General features: G+C 37.5%; 2 protein-coding genes across 2 annotated transcripts in view; one reads left to right on the forward strand and one right to left on the reverse strand.

Annotated features, from left to right (window-relative positions):
- Positions 1-21,818, forward strand: part of DNAH3 (dynein axonemal heavy chain 3) — a 67,729-nt gene that overhangs the window by 43,523 nt on the left and 2,388 nt on the right. Inside the window, exons 40-59 of the mRNA XM_072878387.1 lie at positions 1,010-1,139; positions 1,626-1,862; positions 2,247-2,350; positions 3,464-3,758; positions 4,207-4,386; positions 5,400-5,523; positions 5,616-5,772; positions 6,724-6,867; positions 7,461-8,127; positions 8,256-8,421; positions 8,760-8,976; positions 9,934-10,116; positions 11,001-11,199; positions 12,120-14,261; positions 15,232-15,457; positions 15,779-16,023; positions 17,460-17,576; positions 18,663-18,817; positions 19,613-19,780; positions 21,228-21,370. Coding sequence (XP_072734488.1) covers positions 1,010-1,139; positions 1,626-1,862; positions 2,247-2,350; positions 3,464-3,758; positions 4,207-4,386; positions 5,400-5,523; positions 5,616-5,772; positions 6,724-6,867; positions 7,461-8,127; positions 8,256-8,421; positions 8,760-8,976; positions 9,934-10,116; positions 11,001-11,199; positions 12,120-14,261; positions 15,232-15,457; positions 15,779-16,023; positions 17,460-17,576; positions 18,663-18,817; positions 19,613-19,780; positions 21,228-21,370 — 5,999 coding nt within the window. The remainder of the gene's footprint in view (positions 1-1,009; positions 1,140-1,625; positions 1,863-2,246; positions 2,351-3,463; positions 3,759-4,206; positions 4,387-5,399; positions 5,524-5,615; positions 5,773-6,723; positions 6,868-7,460; positions 8,128-8,255; positions 8,422-8,759; positions 8,977-9,933; positions 10,117-11,000; positions 11,200-12,119; positions 14,262-15,231; positions 15,458-15,778; positions 16,024-17,459; positions 17,577-18,662; positions 18,818-19,612; positions 19,781-21,227; positions 21,371-21,818) is intronic.
- The window catches only part of LYRM1 (LYR motif containing 1), a 28,536-nt gene continuing 19,867 nt past the window's right edge, over positions 13,150-21,818 (reverse strand). Inside the window, exon 5 of the mRNA XM_072877755.1 lies at positions 13,150-13,309. The gene's annotated coding sequence lies outside the window, so the exon portion shown is untranslated. The remainder of the gene's footprint in view (positions 13,310-21,818) is intronic.

Consider the following 21,818-nt stretch of genomic DNA (forward strand, 5'->3'; position numbering starts at 1 on the left):
AATAATATTATTATCATTAATAGCTTGATCTTCCAAGCCTTAGTCACTTCCTGAATTCTTGCTAAATAGTCTTTCGTGTACTGGATTGCTTGCATTGAATGAGAGCTCTTTGTGTTGTGTTGTAGTATATCTTCAGTGTAGATGCAAATAAAAGTAGGTGTTGGTGGGAATCAGCTTTTAATCTTATAAAAATTAAAATCCCCTTTTATTGGGCATTAAAATCTAGTAAAAGCATCAGAGTAAGATCTGTCCACAGTAGGATCAGAGCTGGAGAAAACTTTGATTTCATGATTTGACAAGACCCCTTTTGAGTTTTTGCAGGAAATTGGGACCAATTTCAAAAGAAGTACCAAAACTAGAAGAGCTCTTTATTGACAGTTTTCTTAGTTCATCAAAGCAAAATAATTACTCCTTAACCAGCAGATAGCTTGACCCTTTAGTGTGTCTTCTTGAGTACTAGTCCCTGGGAAAAGGCTAGGTCATGATTCCTCTCCTGTTTCCTGCTTGAGTTCATGGAGCAGATACCACCAGCCATGGTCGTTATCTACCTGCATGCTGTGGCACTCCCGCAGGTACCAGTAAGTTCCAGCTTTCTGGAATTTCTGCTGTGGTACAGTATCTGTGCTGGGCCCTCAGTAGGGCCCTGTCCTTTTTCAGGGAGGATGAAGCCCTTATCTTTGTTTCTGTTGGAATAATTTTATTGTGCCTATTCAAAGCAGCAGTCTCCCTAGGCTGAGCTACTGCTCTGCAGTCTGGATTAGTAACTGGGTAACAAAATTCCTGCTGAAAACTTCTCTGTGGTAGAAGCAACTTGTTTTCACCATCAGATAATGATGGTGTGACTTTGTGATTGCTAAAGTACTGCCTCACACAGGTCCTTTCCTCATCCTCCCTCTGCCAACTTGGAGAATTTCTGACACCTTATGTTTTATTGAGAGAGAATTGAGGGGCAGTGGGAAATGTGGCAACTCCTGCATTGTTTTAAAGCCATTTCCTTTTCTCCTGGTAGGTCAATGACATGTTTATGTGGCTAGTTCAGCCCTGTTTAGAGTTTATTGACCTTCATTGCAAAGCCATTGTACAAACATCCTCTATTCATCTGAGTTACAGCTTGATGAAACTCTATACTTGTCTGCTTGGTAAGTACCCTAAGCCTTATTCTTTTTATTTCAATTTTTCTTTTTTTTTCCTGCTGTGTCCCATGACAAGATGCAGGTTATCAGATGCAAGGAAATACCAAAGGAATTCCTTACTGTTGAGATCATACAACACAAAAGTCCTTGCTGAAGTATTGATAATAGTTCTTTGACTAGCATACAGAGCTTTCACATTTTGACACAGGTGTCATTACAAAACTGAACGTGAGTGTATTCCATATGTTTCATTTGCTGTTTGCTAGCATCTGAAGAAAAGAATTAGGACCCTTGTGAATATTTTTTCCTCTCATTTATTTTTATTTGTAAACAGTATTTTACACAGACAAGATCCTCACTCTGTAGATTGGCTTTGTTCCACTGAAGACAATGCTCTAAGTTTGTCTCAGAATACTTTTGCAAAAATGCATTTTGAATGGGGATTTATGGTTATTACTGACATTTAACTAAAATTCAAAATATGTGTTTTAGGTGAAATAAAGCGATCTGAGGAAGAGGAGAAGGAAAGCATGTCTAGTCAGCATATCATCTTGTGGCTGCAGGGGCTTTTCCTTTTTGCTTTGGTTTGGACAGTTGGTGGGATCATCGATGCAGACAGCAGAAAGAAATTTGATTTGTTTTACCGCAACTTGCTAATGGGAATGAATGATGAAAACCCACGCCCTAAAAGTGTGAAGCTTACCAGAAACAATATCTTCCCAGAAAAAGGTGCTTCTTCATAACTGTACTTGCCTGGCCTTTTATAAAGCAACAAGAAAACTCGGCACTTTAAGGGACAACAGAGTGCCTGGCAGAGGTTAAGTCTGCAGCAGAGCCACCATCTGCCAAGTCTTGGGCTGCACAGTTGAGTGCTCTTTCCTGGCTCTTTTAACCAGGAGTAGCATATGCCTCATGTTGTACTCAAACAATGTAGCTGAATCTGACCTAAAATAATTTGGTGATGATAATGGCAGGGGGAGGGGAGGGGGGTATCTTGTGTACTAGAAAGCCTTCATTATCTCACAGTATTGGATGTCTCACACTAAAATGACTGAAATTTATTTTTATTCTTTAATCAGTGGGTTTTCCTATGTTGTGTTTTTCAATTAACAGGGAGTGTTTATGACTTCTATTTTTACAAGCATGGCAGTGGGCAGTGGAACATGTGGACAGAGTACATCACAAAAGAAGAGCAAGTTATCTCCCCAGGGGCTAAGGTTCACATTGATATCTTTCATTATAGTCAAATAATTATTTTCTAAATGATTTAGAGGTATAAATCAACTACCTGAGCTAGCTCTGATTCTACTATATTAGGCTGTTTAATGTTTCATCTGCAACACTTCATTAATCTCTGTAGGCTCCTTTTTCATGCTTATGTCTTAATTCTGGTACCAGCAATATTGAAAGTTCAGCACTGCAGGTGAACATGGAGCGCTGAGGTTGGCTGGTGGTTAAAATTTTTGGTTCTGCTTTTTTCTCTGTAATAGCATCTGATGTTGGGGAAATCATGGTAGGAAAAAGCCAAAGCCTGAATTTCCGTTCCTTCATTTTTGTTTTCTGTGGATGATATGATATTATAGTATGAGTTAATCAGAGAAAGCAAGCAAAGAGACTTACTACTTCTTTGGGATATGGAGAGCAGTACTGAGAGTCCTGGATCCCATCCCTTTCCAAATAGGGGCACTCACATTTTGAATGGCAGCTGTGAACTCAAGGGAAGCGTAGCACAGCAGACATCTGCAAAAAGTACCTATTCTGCAGGTTAAATTTCAAGATAACTTAAGTGATGTTTGTTCAGCTTTTCATTCCATTGTAGTCGCAACTGTCTTGTCTATTAAGTACATGAGAGATGTAAGATTACATTTCATTATGCTGTGTAAAATCTTTTCTTGATATCTAGTGCACACCTGCTAATGATAAGTGGAAGATGAGGAAGAGAAAAGAATTTCCATAGTACTGTTCCTTTCCCTTTGCACAGTAGGGGAACAGAATTAAGCCATACTTAACTCTGCAGTTCTCCTTTCAGGCTTTATATAGTGTCTATGAACCATAATCTAGATAATACTAGTTGTGCTATTTACTGTATAAACACTAAACAAGAAGTGGGGGCCATACTGTCTACCAGGACCTTCTACCGGGTCTACCTTCTACCTTCTACTGGTCCTATCTACCAGGACCAGTATCTACCTACCTAGGTTTTCAAAGAAAATAATTTTTAAAAAATGCATTTGTGCTACAGACTTCCTGTAGTTGCTTGCAAATACTCATGTTGATTAAGGTATTAGATGTTTGATTTTCATGTGCTATTTTACTTTCCTGTGTAACAGGTATCTGAGCTGATCATTCCAACAGTGGAAACTGCCAGACAAATGTTTTTTCTTAAAACATATGTGGAGCATAATGTCCCTTTGCTTTTTGTGGGTCCCACTGGCACTGGAAAATCAGCTATAATAAACAATTTTCTACTACAACTTCCAAAGCAAAAATATATCCCAAGCCTCATCAACTTCTCTGCAAGAACCTCTGCTAACCAAACCCAGGATATTATTATGTCCAAGCTGGACAGAAGAAGAAAAGGATTATTTGGACCTCCTTTGGGGAAAAAAGCTATAATATTTGTGGGTAAGACAGGTTTTTTTCCTGGGTTTTTATATCATTTTAATTCTGGCTTTAGGCAAAGGAAGAGATTCACTGAGATTAGTAATTTTGGATTGCCTCAGTGCTCTTTGGCTTTTTTTCAGGCATCCAAAGAAGGATTAGCACTGCCCCCTGCTGAAACGTTTCTAACTGTTTAAGTGGTGGTTGTCTTCAGAACAGTTCATGGTGTTGCAGTGTGACACGAAATAAAATAAAAAAAAATCACCAACCACACTAAGTTAAACCATCACCTCTAAGTATGCCTGTGAAGTATGATGTAATTTGATTCTGGTTAGTTTAATGGGAAGCAGGAATAACGAGACACAACCTTTTCCTACCTCTAGTGCAGTTATTTTTTTCTTCTTAGCTTTGAAAGAAAACTATAATTCCTAAATGCGAAGGTTTTTTAATTCAATGTCTATGTTCTCCATAGATGACCTAAACATGCCTGCAAAGGAAGTGTATGGAGCCCAGCCACCTATTGAGCTTCTCAGACAATGGATTGATCATGGTCACTGGTATGACAAGAAAGATACGTCCAAGATTAGTATCGTAGATGTGCTGCTTCTTTCAGCTATGGGTCTACCTGGGGGAGGCAGGAATGATATTACAGGTAGGAAATATATTACTCTGGCAAGTAGTTATCTAATTGACTGAAGTTAAGAGGCAGGTTCAGTTTTGCTCATTACAAATTCTACATTTATCTATTACTTGTAAACCTACAGATACATTCACTGGCTGGGTCATTCCAAATAGAAGTCTGTATGCTCAAGGTCAAATCTGTACCTCTTCCAGGGGGAGTTTAATCAACATTAGAAACAATGTTTTTAATGTTGATTAAACTATGAATGATTAAAATAATTCTAAAATTAGACAATTGGACACTTTTTCCATTTTCTATTCTTTGGAAAAGGGAGGGAATACATCTTCTTGCCAAGCCTTTCTGGCAATTCTCCTCTGAAATTGTATTTCCTGCTGCTAAGATAGGCTGTCTGCATTTACTTACAAGCACGTTGCCTGCAAGTCCATGACTCCTGTCATATTACCATAAGGGAGGTTATATTTTCTAATGAAAAAGTTATGTCAGTAAAAGCCCTAATGTAGCTATAGCTGCACTGTTATAAGGCACTTTATGCTACTTTGCTTCATATAAACACTCTAATACAGGTATAACTGTATGTACTCTGAGGAGGCTCTATTAAAATAACTATTCTGATACAGCTAAGTTTGTAACATTTATTAGTGTATAGACTGAATTTTTTTAGATGAGAGCTGATAATAAGATACTTGATTTTTGTAAAGTTTTACCGTGTCATGTCACAATCAACAGGACTAATGTGAGCTGAAACTTAAATTTGGGTAATAGTGGCCTTGTTGTAATGGAGATTCATGTTTTTCATATTAAAAACAGTTATTCTAAGTGAAATACTGATATAAAATATAAACCAGTTTATATTTCTTTTGCATCACTGCTGGGGCAGAAATTTGCCAGAAACAAAATCATGGAGCTGGAGCCAGATTCAAATGTTGTTTGAGTGACAGTCAATCCTAGAATATGCTAGCTGAAAGGTGGAACAATGTTTGGACATTCCTAAATCTTTCTGTATCTTTTTGTGTGTATTACAGGACGCTTCACACGGCACTTGAATATTGTATCTATCCATTCTTTTGATGATGACATATTAACCAAGATTTTTACTGCAGTTGCTGATTGGCATTTCAGCAAAGGCTTTGAGCCTGTGTTTCTAAGGTAATGTGATGTATTTCCTGTAACACCTTTGTCATCTTTTCTCCTGTGATTTATCTGCAAATATTGAAATCGTATCTCTTTTCCTTCTTAAGGCTGGGTAAGATGATGGTCCAAGCAACAATGGTGATGTATAAAATGGCAGTTGATAATTTTCTCCCATCTCCTTCAAAATCCCACTATGTCTTTAATCTACGGGATTTTTCCAGGGTTATTAAAGGAGTGCTGCTCTGCCCACACACTCATTTGCAAGTAAGTTGTAGTTTAATTATGTTGCTGTAAGAAACAGCAATGGAAGAAGTAAATTATTTTTATAATATCAGTAAGTAAACATCTCAAAATACATGACCTGTGATTTCAATAGATTTACAAGGTTTAAAATCAGGATACTCCCTGAATACCTTGCTATATATTTTCTGTCTGTCTCTGAAGGAGACAGCTGTCATTTTTGTTACTATTCTTTACATGTATTACAGTTGGGCCCAGAGGTCCAAGGCCTATGTGTTAAGGCCTGTACATCAAGTCAGACAGTCCCTTCTCTTGAACTTGCAAACTAAATACACAAAAGAAACAAACATGGGAAAAGACTTGGCATGCTCTTTGGCTTGCTCTTTTAAAAATGGCAAGCTCATCAGTGAACAAGACTGAATAATTTAGCCCTGAGTTTGCCTGTTGTCACAAACTACAAATGAATACTGATAGATGTATATGACTTTCACCCTTCTACTTTTTTCATCCATTTTCAGTAAAATGTCAGGTTAAAGGAGTATTAAAAATTTTATTTCTGTTGGGGGAATGTTTTTGGTGCAGAAACAGAACAAAACAGCTACAAGCTATTCAGGGGAAGTCTTAGTCAGCAACAGTTTTGGGCAGGGCTTGGGTTAGAGCACATGAGCCATATTTTTGAAAGATTTATTCTTTACTTTATGTTGGAAGGGTGGGGAGATTTGATACAGTAGAGAAAAATGCTTTGACATAAGAGTCCCAGTTTGTATTGGCAGGAAGGACAAGATGGTAACTAGGGGAGGAAGCCAGTTAAGTTAGCAGATGCTGAGCTGTGTGCTGAATGGCTTGGAATTGAAAGATTCCCACTGAGTTTAGTACAAGATATAGCAGGGTCCAGATGGACATTTCTATCCTTTTGTTTTTAAACAAATCCTGCCTGAGCTATATTTACCTGTTTTCTTGTATTTACATTTTCAGGATGGAGATAAACTGATCAGACTTTGGATTCATGAGGTTTACCGAGTTTTCTGTGATCGCTTAGTTGATGAGGAGGACAGGAAGGTGTTCTTTGAGATGGTACAAGAGACAACATTGAATAGCTTCAAGCAGAGCTTTAATAAGGTATTTTTGGGTAACATGCTGGGACCAAGAATGAGACTGATGGATTTTCAGAAATACTTAGACATTGGTATTGGACACATTTTGAATTATTTTGATCAGTGCATTTAAAAAGTATGGATCATCTTCTATTCAGTATTGAGAATTATACATATTCTTAGTCAAGTTAATACAAATTACTTCATATCAGAATGATTCATAGCTTCAAAAGGATACTGTGTTGGTACAGAGGACTATCTGGAATAAAAGTCTTGCACAATATTTATCTGTGCTTTTGCTTAAGTTAATATTTGGATGAGCCAATGGGAGTAGTGGGTACTTTTCTGAGAAGCCTTTTGAACTTGTGCTATATTTGACAGCAAAATCTCTCTGTGAAGTATGCGTATGTGGAAACTTGTACGTCACCCTCCAGCATATTCCCCATTTAGGTGTGTTTTTGTGGTTTTTTTTTTTTCCAAACTAAGGTAATAACTAGAATAGTTGGAAAACAGTGCTTCCCACAGTATTATTACCATGTAGATAAGAATGATTATGACTTTAAGGAAAATAATTCTCTAATAGTTTGAATTATCTGTTGTTTCTTGTCTTATCTCTAGGTACTGAGTCATCTCTCACCTACTGGAAAAATCTCTGATGATAATATTCGCAGCCTGTTCTTTGGAGACTATTTGAAGCCGGATAGTAATGTAAAAGTGTATGATGAAATCACAGACTTGAAGCAACTGACAACTGTGATGGAATGCTACCTTGAGGAATACAACAATATCAGCAAAGCACCAATGTCCTTAGTCATGTTCAAGTTTGCTATTGAGCATATCTCAAGAATATGCAGGGTATTGAAACAGGATAATGGACATCTGTTGTTAGTGGGGGTTGGTGGGAGTGGTCGACAAAGTGCTACCAAGCTAGCCACCTACATGAATACCTTTGACCTCTTTCAAATTGAAATTACGAAGTCCTATGGAATCAATGAATGGAAAGAAGATGTTAAACGAGTCATGCTGAAAGCAGGTGTTGGTAACAAGAATGTGTCCTTTTTGTTCTGTGATAATCAAATAAAGGACGAAGCATTTGTAGAAGATATCAACATGCTTTTAAATACTGGTGATGTGCCTAATATCTTTGCAACAGATGAGAAAGCTGAAATTGTTGAGAAAATGCAAGGTGCAGCAAGGATGGAGAACCGGAAAATTGAAGCCACTCCCCTTGCTATGTACAATTTCTTTATTGAAAGGGTGAAGAAAAATTTGCATATTGTCTTAGGTCTGTATACAGTGTGTTATTTCTTAGAATGTTTTTTCTTAGGCTTAGTTTTTTCTGCTTCCTAACTGCAAACAAACTTAGGTAACAATCATGATTTTTTTTTTCTTTTTTTTTTTTTTTCCCCCCAGCCATGAGTCCTATTGGAGATGCATTTCGGAGTCGATTACGGATGTTCCCTTCACTGATAAACTGCTGCACCATTGATTGGTTCCAAACCTGGCCTACAGATGCTTTGGAAATGGTTGCTAACAAGTTTTTAGAGGATGTTGAACTTGAAGATGACATTAGAAAAGAGTATGAGTTTATGTCTCAAGAAACATATGAAGCAAATGTTCGTTCCCCTCCCCCTCATGCCCCCAATGTACTTGATCAGGAAACTGTCCTTAAAAATGGACAAAGCTAAGCCAACTCTGGGATTTCAGTGCAAGTCAAAGATACCTAGATATACATATCTGATGTTTCTGAAAATCAGGCCACTCTTCAAAAGGAGTCTAAAATATTTCTTATGATGGGGAAAATACAATTCTGCCTTCACTAACACTAATATAATTTTATAAGCTTAGAGTAATTTCCTCCTAATTAACATAAAGACAGATTGTATTTTCATAGTAATGTGGAAAAATTTTCTCTAGGGTTGTGTCAATGTGCAAATATTTCCAAGAAAGTGTGAGAGAGCTCTCCATCAGCTATTATACTACACTGCGAAGACACAACTATGTGACACCAACTTCATACCTAGAATTGATTCTTACCTTTAAGACTCTGCTGAATAGCAAAAGGCAAGAAGTTGACATGATGAGAACTCGTTATCTTATGGGACTTCAAAAACTTGACTTTGCATCTTCACAAGTGAGTTTCAGATGAAAACATGGAATATGTGCCATATGCATACTTTAGTATGGGGTCTGTATAAGCTGATGAAAACTTATAAAAATAAAACTTACTAAATTCCCTCTTCGCTATATTCATGATGCTATTGATAATTTTCTATAGAAAGCCAGCAGAAAAATTTAGATTACTGCTTAGTCATCTTAAGAAATTGTGGTATGTAAGTTTGGATTATAGTACTTAATAGAAAGCTAAATGCAATTGATGGTGCTCGTTAGATGTTGAAGGAATAAACCTTACAAATTTCATTATTTTCTCAAAACCTTATATGGAAAATTGATGCCTCAGCATCCTAGTACCTATTACATTTTTCAAAATAGGGGAGAAGTTGAAGAATATTGTAAGACAATAATAAACACTAATTCCTGAGTAGATTCCCAGTAGGAAGTTGATCAGGTTCCAGGTAAATAACCCTCTTTTTCAACCCATGTGATCCAGGGATTGATCTTTCCAAGATGCAAAGTAAAGGGGCTTCCAGGTACTTGCTGGATGAAGAACATCATCCAGTTTGCAGCTGTTGCTGTCACTAATGCTGTGTTTCTTTCCAAGTTTCTTTTGGATTTTGTTTTCCACCTGTGCAATAAAGGATTATTTGGGGTTCCATAAACTGAAACTGACTGTGAGGAAAAAATAAAATTAATCAGTTTATTTCTCATTATTGAAATTACGTGGATCATAAAAAAGCAAGTGTATTGCATGGATGATAAAAAAATCCTTTTGAAAAATCTATTCAGTTAAATAAAACAGCTCTTAGTAAAAACAGGCTAGAGAACTATTTTAATAATTATTTACATCAAATGTCCCTGTTTAGATTGTATTAATATAACGTCTTCTGATCTTTCTTCCTAAGACATCAAGATGTGAAATGCATGCAATGTTTACACAAATTTCTTCTTGATTTCCTGTTATGTTCATCAGGTTGCAGAGATGCAGAAAGAACTGACTGCCCTTCAGCCCGAACTGATTCGAACTTCTGCAGAAACAGACAAAATGATGATCCAGATTGAAAAGGAAACAACCGAAGTAGATGCAAAGAAGGAACTAGTGTCAGCAGATGAAAAAGAGGCTAATGAAGCAGCAGCTCTTGCTAAAGCTATTAAGGTAGTGTACAAGGGCTTGAGCCTGGGGTTCCAAGTCTTTCCAAGTAAATGGGAGTTGTGATGATGTGTTAAATGGTATGATCCAAGCTCTTAAAGTAACAAAGTTGCAAGAGATGATGAATGAGATGTTCCTAATATAAACAAGATAAATTTTAGCTGCTTGGAGTATGACTGTATCTCACAGTACTGCATAGCTTCCCTTTCTAGTTCACATCCCAAAAGCTGTATAGCTCTTATTTCTGTACTAATATATTCTCCTTCTCCACTGATTGAGTAATGAGGTTATACTGTTTCCAGGCCCAAAGACAGTTAGTTTAGAGTTAGCTGAGGTAATTTGGCATAGCGCTGCATGGAGCCCTATTAGGCATAACCTAAGAGATATTGCCATAGCCAGTCTGTAGCACAGAACTTCTCGTGGGAAGCTACAGGATTCCTCCTCTTTTTTTTTTTTTTTTGTGACTAGTTGGAAATGTCAGTGATAGATAAGATAATTACTGAGATCTGAGTACATGGTAAAGAATTTAAGCTACACAGTATGTATTTTTACCTGATCAGCATTGTAAGATTTAACTAAGAACAACTGTATCTAACCTGTATTTTAATTCTCCTTGTCAGACCAGAGAGACTTTGATCTTGAAAGCTTGTCTGGTTTGTTCAGCTATCGGTTCAGCTTATGGAAATTACTAATTTCTCTATAAACCTTCCCTCTTTAAACTGTGCAGACAAATTGTGAAAGTAGTTTTCTCTCCAAAAAAAGTGTAGAGTCTTTTTATTAGGTACTTGTAAGCAGAGAAGGTTCTCTGAGGCTGTGCTGGAGTGGGGTAATCAGGCTGCAGACCTGGTATTGTATGAAGGTTTACAGGCTTCTGCCCAATGTCTTAACAGGATGAATGTGAAGGAGACCTTGCTGAGGCCATGCCAGCTTTGGAGGCAGCACTTGCAGCTCTTGATACCCTGAATCCTTCAGACATCTCTCTTGTGAAATCCATGCAGAATCCACCTGGTCCTGTTAAGCTCGTTATGGAGAGTATCTGTGTCATGAAGGGAATTAAACCAGAGAGAAAGCCTGATCCAAGTGGCACTGGTAATGATGCGGTATTTGTTATCCCTGCCCTAGGAATGCTTGGGGTACTGCTGTGTTGTACTAGTGAAGTGCTTCTGGCACGACTGCAGCCACGTGCACTAAAAATGCATTTTGCTGGCAATGACTTATAACGACACTGAATAGCTAAAAGCTGCTTTTGCCATTGTAATGTATTGCACTTGCTTGACACTGTTGTACAAGCTTTGTAGATATGATCCCAGTCACCAGCACAAAGTCATCTCTTCAACTTGCTTTGACCCAGTCTTGAGATTTGCATTGCCTTGAGGAACTCTGGGAGCTGGAGATGTGCTGTGCACTGTTCACCTGTACTTTGCCCTATAATCCCTGCTACCAAACTCTATCAGTTATACTGGGAGACAGAATTCTAGCTATACCCCTGCCATAGGTGATTACTCTAACAAGCTCTTTCTGTGTGGGTTATGTTGTTATTGTGGGATTGCACAGAATTTGCGAGGTAGGAAAGGAAAGAGACCTTTTTCTTTCACTTTTCTTCTACCTAATGCCCCCACAGTTCAACCCTTCATAATTGAAAATAAGAATTCTGTAAATGTCTTTCATTCAAAACTGTCTTACCTAGATTAGGAAGGAATGTTTTCACATAGTTACTGATTTATCTAATAAACTCTGCTAAGAAAGACTGTATAGTAATTTGTTTTCCTTATTTTGCTTGGTTGATTTAGAATTAATATGTAATTAATAAATATGACATAGATTAGTGATGCTGAAGTTCCTGTCTGAATTTCTTTAGGCAGTGACTTTCCCAAACTAGTTAACAGTGGTTGCATAGTAAAATTCTGTTGCAAAATCATTGAAGTTGATTCTTCATAATATGTTTCAAGTATTTTTTGAATTTGAACATGCATGTTTTAAGCCTGATTTTAGTATTATTTGCAATATAGGTAAAATGATAGAAGACTACTGGGGGCCATCTAGAAAAATTCTTGGAGATCTGAAATTCCTTGAGAGCTTAAAGATGTATGACAAGGATAATATTCCTCCTGCTATAATGAAGAGAATTAGAGAGAGGTTTATTGATCATCCAGATTTTCAGCCAGCTGTCATAAAAAATGTCTCATCTGCCTGTGAAGGACTATGCAAGTGGGTGCGAGCCATGGAAGTATATGACCGTGTTGCAAAAGTGGTTGCCCCAAAGCGCGAACGTTTGAGAGCTGCAGAAGGATTACTGGCTGTTCAAATGGAGAAGCTAAAAACAAAACAAGCAGAACTTAAGGAGGTAGTTGATCGCCTCCAAGCTTTGAATGATGAGTTTGACAACATGATTGACCGGAAGAGAGAATTAGAAAATAATATTGAACTCTGTTCACAAAAGCTTGTGAGAGCTGAACAGTTAATTAGTGGTCTTGGTGGAGAGAAAGATAGGTGGACAGAAGCTGCACGATTATTAGGAATCCGGCACATAGACCTCATAGGAGATGTGTTATTATCATCAGGAACTGTGGCTTATTTGGGAGCCTTTACTGTAGATTACCGCCTAAAATGTCAAAAGCAATGGCAGGTCCTGTGCAATGAAAAGAACATACCGTGCTCCAGTGATTTTAGCTTAAGTAATACGTTAGGGGATCCAGTCAAAATCCGTGCATGGCAGATTGCTGGACTGCCAGTTGATTCTTTTTCCATTGACAATGGCATAATTGTTTCTAACTCAAGAAGATGGGCTTTAATGATAGATCCTCAAAAGCAAGCTAACAAGTGGGTAAAAAATATGGAGAAAGCTAACAGGCTGTCAGTTATCAAATTATCTGACACACATTATGTGAGGACATTAGAAAATGCTATTCAGCTTGGAACACCAGTCTTGCTAGAAAATATTGGTGAAGAACTAGATGCTTTCATAGAACCCATTTTATTAAAGCTAACATTCAAACAACAAGGAGTAGAATACATGAAATTAGGGGAAAATATAATTGAATATTCAAGAGATTTCAGGTTTTACATAACAACCCGCTTAAGAAATCCTCATTATCTTCCCGAAGTGGCTGTGAAAGTTTGTCTACTCAACTTCATGATTACACCTTTGGGTCTTCAGGACCAACTTCTTGGAATTGTAGCTGCAGAGGAAAAGCCTGAGCTAGAAGAAAAGAAAAATAAACTGATTATAAAAAGCGCAGCCAACAAGAAACAACTAAAGGAAATAGAAGATAAAATCCTGGAGATCCTTTCCAATTCAGAAGGAAACATCTTAGAAGATGAAACAGCAATTAATATTTTGTCTTCATCCAAAGAGTTATCTGAAGAAATCTCTGAAAAGCAAAAAATTGCCTCTGTAACTGAGATGCAAATAGATTCCACTCGAATGGGGTATAAGCCAGTTGCTATTCATTCAGCTGTTGTCTTCTTCTGCATCTCTGATCTGGCAAACATTGAACCTATGTACCAGTATTCATTGATTTGGTTCATTAACTTGTATGTTCAATCTATTGCTAAAAGCAAAAAGAGTGAAGATGTAGAAGAGAGAATTAAAAATATAATTGAGCATTTCACAATAAGCATCTATAATAATGTCTGTCGTTCACTGTTTGAAAAGGATAAGCTGTTATTCTCCTTCCTTCTGACAGTAGGCATTATGAAGGGAAAAGGCCAAATAGATGATGAGGTTTGGCATTTCCTACTGACAGGAGGTGTTGCTCTTGATAATCCTCACCCCAATCCAGCTCCAGACTGGCTATCCGACAAATCGTGGGCTGAGCTCGTACGTGCATCTAGTCTGACAAACCTCCACGGACTAATGGAACACATAAGAGAGAATTTTTCAAAGTGGAAACTAATATATGACTCTGTAAGACCCCATGAAGAAGCCTTCCCAGATGCGTGGAGCACACTGACGGCATTAGATCGCATGGTTATTCTCAGATGTTTGAGACCTGACAAAATTATTCCTGCAGTGCAGGAGTTCATTGTGGAAAATATGGGAAGAACATTCATTGAACCAACTACTTTTGATCTTGGAAGAAGTTACAGTGATTCAAATTGTTGTGCCCCTTTGATTTTTGTATTATCACCAGGTGTTGATCCCATGACAGGTGAGATTTGTATTAAAAAATCTTTTTTTATCTGGTTAAATGTCACTGAGTGTGACTAAACTGATAATAGTGTAGGCCCCTTCATTTGATCTTTAAGGTGTCTTTAAAGTACAATACAGCAATGATGGAACATCAAAAATTTGCATCTGCCCATAAATATACAATGATAGTAAAATTGCTAGAGAGTGGAATGGATGTAGTGGTGATTAAATGTCTAGGTTTCTGAGCAGCAATTTAGGTATCTAACAGCTTGTAACATCCAGACCAGTTTATAATTTATGCTTGCATTACAGTTCTTTCAGTGGGTGTTTGGGATTTGCCCCAGTCTTTGTTACAACCCCTCTTCCAGAAAGTTTCCTCCCTCTCAGTTACTAATTAAATGGTGTCCATGACCACACTTAAAAACACATCTGTTGAATGTGCTTTAAAAAATAACCACCCAGACTATTTTTAAACCTGGTGTTCTGCCAAAAGAATTGTAATATGGAGCCATACCATAACAATGTACTTCCAGGAGGTACTGGTTTTGATGGCAAAGCTGGAGGGTTATTTTTAACCAGATCTAAAGATCCAATTTACAGCTCAACCTCCATAAACAATTGTACCCATGCAACAGAGAGAGTAGAGAGCTGTAATGCAGGCTGGAACTGAGCACTCAGGGCTAAAGGAGAGGACAGGCATTTAACCTGGCTAGGTTTTTTTTGTTTGGTTTGTTGGTGTTTTTTTTTTTTTCTTTTTAGTATTACTTTATACACCTAAATTTTAGCATATGCCTCACACACAGTGACTGATACAGCATTTGATACTACATCTGGGTTGTTGAGGTGGGTTTTTTTTTCAATTGAGTAAAATATTTGTTGACTTTTGCCCCTTTAATTACTTTTTACATTATAACAATGATGAATATAACATAGATCTACTTTCTAATAGACTTTGTCTTTGTTTGCATGTGTGAAACTTGCCATCATAGGTTTGCTAAAATTTGCTGATGATGTTGGCATGGGAGGCGCAAGCATTCAAACTATTTCGCTCGGACAGGGCCAGGGCCCAATAGCAGCAAAAATGATTTATCAGGCTATTACTGATGGAACCTGGGTAGTGTTACAAAACTGCCATCTTGCAACTAGCTGGATGCCTGCTTTGGAAAAAATCTGTGAGGAAGTTATAGTGCCTGAAAATACCAATGATAAATTCAGGTAGGAGTTTTAATATTTTGCACTTCCTAATGGGAATATTTCTTGTTTGCTGAAGACACTAATAAAAAGAAATGTTCTTTTGTGTGAACAACTAAGTATAACATTCATATTGTTTATGTGCAGTGATTAAAGATACCTAATTAGGATGTAATCTTTTCTGCCTGTCCAATATAATCTACTTTATGCCTGCATTTTAGAACAAATTTAGATGTTACCATTATAGTTAAGCAAGTAATAAAACTTAGTCTTCTGCAGATCAATATTGAGGATTTGTCAATATTGATGATTTTTTGATAACGTGCTTTTCAAAATTCTTTTCAGGTTGTGGTTAACTAGTTATCCATCAGAAAAGTTTCCTGTTAGTATCCTCCAGAATGGCATCAAAATGACAAATGAGCCTCCAAAAGGAGTTAGAGCAAATCTTCTTCGATCATACCTCAATGACCCCATCTCTGACCCTGTGTTCTTTAGCAGTTGCCAAAAGCCAGAAATGTGGCAAAAACTGCTGTTTGGCCTTTGCTTTTTTCATGCTATTGTGCAGGAAAGGAGAAACTTTGGCCCACTTGGTAAGGTTTAGATTATTTTGCAGGTTGTTTCAAAAAGATTTGTAGTTTTGAAATGCATTATTGGAGCCTCTCTGTAAAAAGGCAGTATTGTTGTTAGCAATATTACAAGAGTGCAACCTGTATTGCACAGAACATAATAAAGTTTAAAAGCTGTTATTTGCAGGGATTCTTATTCAGGCAAAGCTACTCTTGAAGCTACTGAAAGTATTACCCTGGGGGAGGACTAGAAAGTACCAGTTTTCCAAGTAAATATATTACACAGTAGTTACATTAAATTATAGCTTACTAAATTATTAATTTATTACTGTAGTTCTTACTAACTAACCATCAAATACAGTTCAGTTTTAAATTTTCGTCATTAAAGATGTGTCGTCTTCAATTCTGCTTTTGTTATTTATGTGTATACTTTGTTTTATCAAACCTAGTGCATATGTTTACTTGGTGTGAAACAAATTTATGTAGCTGCAGTGTATTGTTCATAACACAGCAATGAAAAGATATGTATCAGTAACATTTGTGCTTTAGGTTTTTCTATAATCTTGAAATATTTAGAAAACTGTAGAATTTCTGCATAAAGTGTAGAAATGTATGGAATTATAGATTCCATTTTTATAACTATATAAAGTTTACACTCTCCACTGGTGTACATGAAGTTCTCGGCCTTCCATTCCAACTGAGTCTGTCTTTGTCATAACAGGTTACTGTTATGAAATGTTATATTTTGACTGAAAGCCACTGCCTATTTTAATAGGCAGCTATTTAAATAAACACTAGACTGTCAGTACGAAGATACTAATTTATTGCTTTAAAGCAAAAATATAATTTTTGTAAGTGACAAAGAGGTCATTTTCAAAAGCAGCATCTACTGCTTAATGTCACCAGCTGTCTGGGGAAGAAGGGTAGTTGCAGCCATAGCCCTATTTTTTGGTTTGCGCTAGGGGTATAGGTTTTCTGAAGGATTCTCTTATCTGGAGTATGCCCCTGTGTGGCTTTTTTTATTGTACTGTTACTCAGAATGTCATATACAAACAGCATGAATAGATAGGCAGATTGATTAAAAATTAATCAATTAATTAAAACTCCTGTTCTCATCGTCTCCAGGTAGCAACAGATTAGCTGCAAGTACTGAGCAGTTCTGTGTTCTACTTCATGTAAAACATAATTTTTCAGGAGTGTGTGATGCCAAAATGCCTGTGCTTATGTTTTAATTATACAGAATGATGGTAATAGTGCCTTAGGATACAATATTGTTATGGAGTCATATTCTCCCTTGTGCAATAAAAAGCCTGGTAAATTCCATGGCTGCTTCTAGGTACTGCCTGGCAGCTGTTATCTTCAGCTCTGTAGTAGCAGTATAGTACCAATACCATCATTTCCTGAGCATGGTTATCAGTACAGTGCACCATTGCCCTGTATATCTTTTCTGAATCAAACAGGTTGGAATATTCCATATGAGTTCAACGAATCTGACCTCAGAATCAGTATGCAACAGATCCAGATGTTTCTGAATGAATATGAAGAAATCCCATTTGAAGCTCTGACATATCTAACAGGTACAGGCGTTGCACCCTCTAACGTGTTGAATTTGCTAGGCACTTTCAGCTGGTACAGTGATAAACTGATGAATGCTTGACAAATGGAGTGGATTCCATTCAGGTTTACTTTCTTGACCTTCCACATACAGACAAGTTGGATCCTGAACCCTCAGATGTCATTGCTGTATAGGCTTGTATATAGCTAGAAGAATTACTAATGGTCCAGCAAACCTCCTCGTCTTTGTTTCATATATGTCAAATAAAAATATAAATGGCCTCTATTTCACCTTAGCTGATCAATATGATCCTGACACAGTAAGCACTGGCAGTTTACCAGAGGATGTGATAATACTCATCAGTTTAAAGCAGGAGGTGTTGACCTGTGTAAATAACTTGTTGCTGTGGCTATTCAGTTCTCTTTCTCCAGAAAGACAGCTGCTTCTTGGTCAACCTGAAGTTGACCTCCTTTGTCAACCTTATAAAGATCATTCCTGATTTTTGCTAATATTATGATTAGCTTTATAAAAAAGAATTTAGGGAGTCAGGATTAAAGTAATAACTGTGAGCTTTTAGCTGTTTTCTGTACCTTATATCAGTGTAAACCTCCCCTCATTGCTTGCCCATTATTTAAATCTCTCCAACCTCTTCTGCACAGGGGTATTGTATATTTGTGATCTCTTGTTTTCTGCTGTATACATACATAATCAGGTTGAGTTTGCATGAAAGGAACAAGACAGGGATCAGCTATATAGCACTGTTCAGATTTTGACAGTTCTAAAAATTCTTACTAACAAGAATTTCAAGCAAAAGAGCTGTCATTTAAAACATGAGATTATTTACTCTGGCATGAGTAGCAGTTTCTCAGACCAACTCATAGTGTTCCTTAAACCTTTCATCATCAAGACATACGCATTTGGCCTATAGTTCCGAAGCTGTTAAAGTGCCTAACTTCCATTGAATCAATTGAAGTATAGGGCCTAAAAACTTTTGAAGATCCGGAGCTTTGGAACTTCAACTTACTGGAGCTATACATTATTGCAAAACAATTTTTATTTGTTCATTAACTTTCAATTTTTCATCCTGGTTTTCTTTGTCCTTTCCCAGGGGAATGTAACTATGGAGGTAGAGTAACAGATGATAAAGACAGGCGTCTTCTCCTGTCCCTTCTTTCCATAGTGTATAGCAAGGATATAGAACAGGACAAGTATATGCTTGCACCTGGAGATGACTACTACATACCACCACATGGTCCATATGAGGTGAGAAGATAACAGCTGTAAATTCTCTCTGAGTTATTGGGAAAAACCTTATCTACACTGTACTTTGATATGCTGAATACAGCAAATAGAAAATAAAAAATAGAAAATAGAAAATAAGATCACAAAGCCATGCCAGAATATATCTTATGTATGAAATATGAATCTGGTACTTAATATCTGACACACCTCAATGGAGATGTAGTGATCATCCAATATTCTGATGTTTGTTGATGCAAAGAGCCACCCTGTGCAGGTTTCCAGTACAGTTCTGGAAAGTCAGTAGGAGTCAGGCTTCAGGAATCTACGGCTTACTTCTGCACCCTCTTGCAACCACTTTTGCCTTGAAAGCAGCCATCAGGGTGAGGAGGTGGAATGGCAGGTATATACTCAATTTTAATCCCCTTTTTCCCTTCCACCAGCTGCGCAGAAATAACAAATGTGCTCAAATCCCACCTATTTGTGTAGCCTGCAGTTATAGGGGTGATACATATGGCATCCTACGCTCTTCTGTGACTCCTACCAGCACTCCTTGTATATTTCTTATGTACATTCCTTTCTCTTGCTTTCTCTTGCTACTTACATGAGGGTGGTAAGAACAACTCCTCAGTGAGTCTTTGAGTCATTCAAAACTTTTATATTTATCTCTGTGGACTGAGTAAGTCAATTCCTGGATGCATTTAACTGGGAACTTATGTGTTTGATTGTAAATGGGAAGGTTCTGTCCAAGTTGGGTTTACTGATCATTTATTAATATATCATTGCATGATTTCTGGTATCTAAATGTTTCTTTTACAGTCTTACATTGAATACCTACGAAGTTTACCAATTACAACACACCCTGAAGTGTTTGGACTTCATGAAAATGCAGACATCACCAAGGATAACCAGGAGACTAACCAGCTTTTCAGTGGAGTGCTCCTGACTTTGCCTAGAGAAGTAGGGGGAGGTGGCAAGTCCCCTCAGGTAACTGGGGAAGAAAGATCAACTTGCACTCTGGAAAGGTGCCCTTTCCTGTCATGCCCTAGGTCTGAGTAATCCAACACCTCTCTTCACGTGACTGTGGCATTGGGAGTAGATGTGAATGTCCCTGTAGAGAAGCAGACAGATTTGGCATAGAAGAACCTTTAAAGATGAAAGATACCCTAATGACCTTGAAGTCAAATACGTTAATACCACACAATGCCACCTGGTTGAGTAGAACATGCAGTTTGAATAGGAGTGTTTCTTTCATATTTTGTGTTTTAAAATAACAGTGAAGTGCTTCACTTCAGTCATGAATTACAGTTAGAGCACAGTTAACAATCACAGTTGGTAAAGCACCTCAGATCACATCCACCTCTAGGCAATTTTAAAGTATGACATTTAATTCCAGTCTACAAATTCCAATGATGGAGGTTCATGCACTGACCTGATTTCATCCAGCAGTGGTTGTATGACCATCCCTGCCATTCTCACTAGGGGACAGATTCCAGTATGCCAGGAAATGATATCAAGTCATTCAACTGTCAGGCAAGCAATATAAGTCCCTTAGAGGCAAAAGTCGTCTTCCTGGTGAAGTCTGTGCTATAATGGCACTTCCAGTCTATGTTATTACTCATTGAATGCTTGGTTTTTGAGATCGATTTTTTGCTTCCCGTTGGCTGCTTCAGTTTCTACAGTCCCAAACATGTAACTCTGTTTGTGACTTGTGTGGCACAAAGAAAGGGGGCAGTTTTGCAGAATGGAATCTCTTGGACACAGACCTCACTGTTATCTACCCCTCCATGGGACCTGGTTGTGAAGATGCTGGGCATTTCTTTCCTTCATCCTGTCCTGGCAGCTCAGGCTACTCAGGCCAAATCCATGCCCCTTTGAGTCACAGATAAATGACCTTTCAAGCCCCTCAGATTTGACATCCTATATTTTATACAGAAGTTTATTCTTGAAAAGTGGAATTGATAGAGCCTCATTTCCTGTGGGGTTGTCTAGTGATCGTATTCTCTGATGTCTAATATGCTGTAAGTAAAGCTTCTCTTGTGGCTGGGGTATTCATATGGTCTTCCCATCATTTTCCCCATGCTGCATACCTTGTCTTTTCCTTCATTGTGGGAGTAGTAGGATTATGCTTGTCTGCTCTGCTGCCTGTTTTCTTAGAAGTTGCCTAAAACCTTTTTACAAATTAAACCAAAATTACTAACAAATTTAAAATTACTGAGAAGGGAAAAGGAGCAAGCAGGCACATGCAGAGACAGACAGGATGATGCACAAAGAGAGTAGGAGCATGTAAGCATTATTTCTTTAGGAAAATTGACTAAAATACCTATGTGGTTATACAGAAAAAACATAAAATCTATAGTGTTGTGGAATTTATTGAATGAAAATAGGTGAAAAAAAGGGAAATTCCTCATTCACTGCAAACCTGTGATTTCAGGAAACAGTTGAAGATTTGGCACAGGACATCCTATCCAAATTACCACGTGGCTTTGATGTTAAAGAGATTATGAAGTTATACCCAGTACTTTATGAAGAGTCCATGAATACGGTTCTCAGGCAAGAACTAATTCGATTTAACAGGTATGGCTCTGTTTTGTGTAACACTGCTAATACTGAAATATGCTTGTGTTCATCAGTGCTAGCCACTCAAAAGCCTTAAACAGTTACAAGCCTTTTACAATACATTGTTCTTAACATGATAGATTCTGCTTTGGATGAACCTTTTAAAAAGACTTGAAAGCTGCAGCTGACTACCTGAATATAGAAATAATACCTATATTCTTGGAGTATGAACTTAAATCAGATTTGAGTTTGTTGTGTTGAGTTAGGGCAGCCTACTTTATTCTTTTTAAGTCATACCCAGGCCCCGATATTCACAGCACACTATGTTAATTAGTGTTACAGTCTTTAAAGCTCTTGTCACTTGATTTCCCTTGTATAGAATGGGAATTTTCACTACCTTCCATTTCTCTGTGTGTGTTTTTTCTTTGTTTGCTTTTCTGAAGTTAAGTAAGAGTTTTGATAACTA

Source organism: Ciconia boyciana, chromosome 13 (assembly GCF_034638445.1).
Source record: "Ciconia boyciana chromosome 13, ASM3463844v1, whole genome shotgun sequence".
NCBI classification, from domain to species: Eukaryota; Metazoa; Chordata; class Aves; order Ciconiiformes; family Ciconiidae; genus Ciconia; species Ciconia boyciana.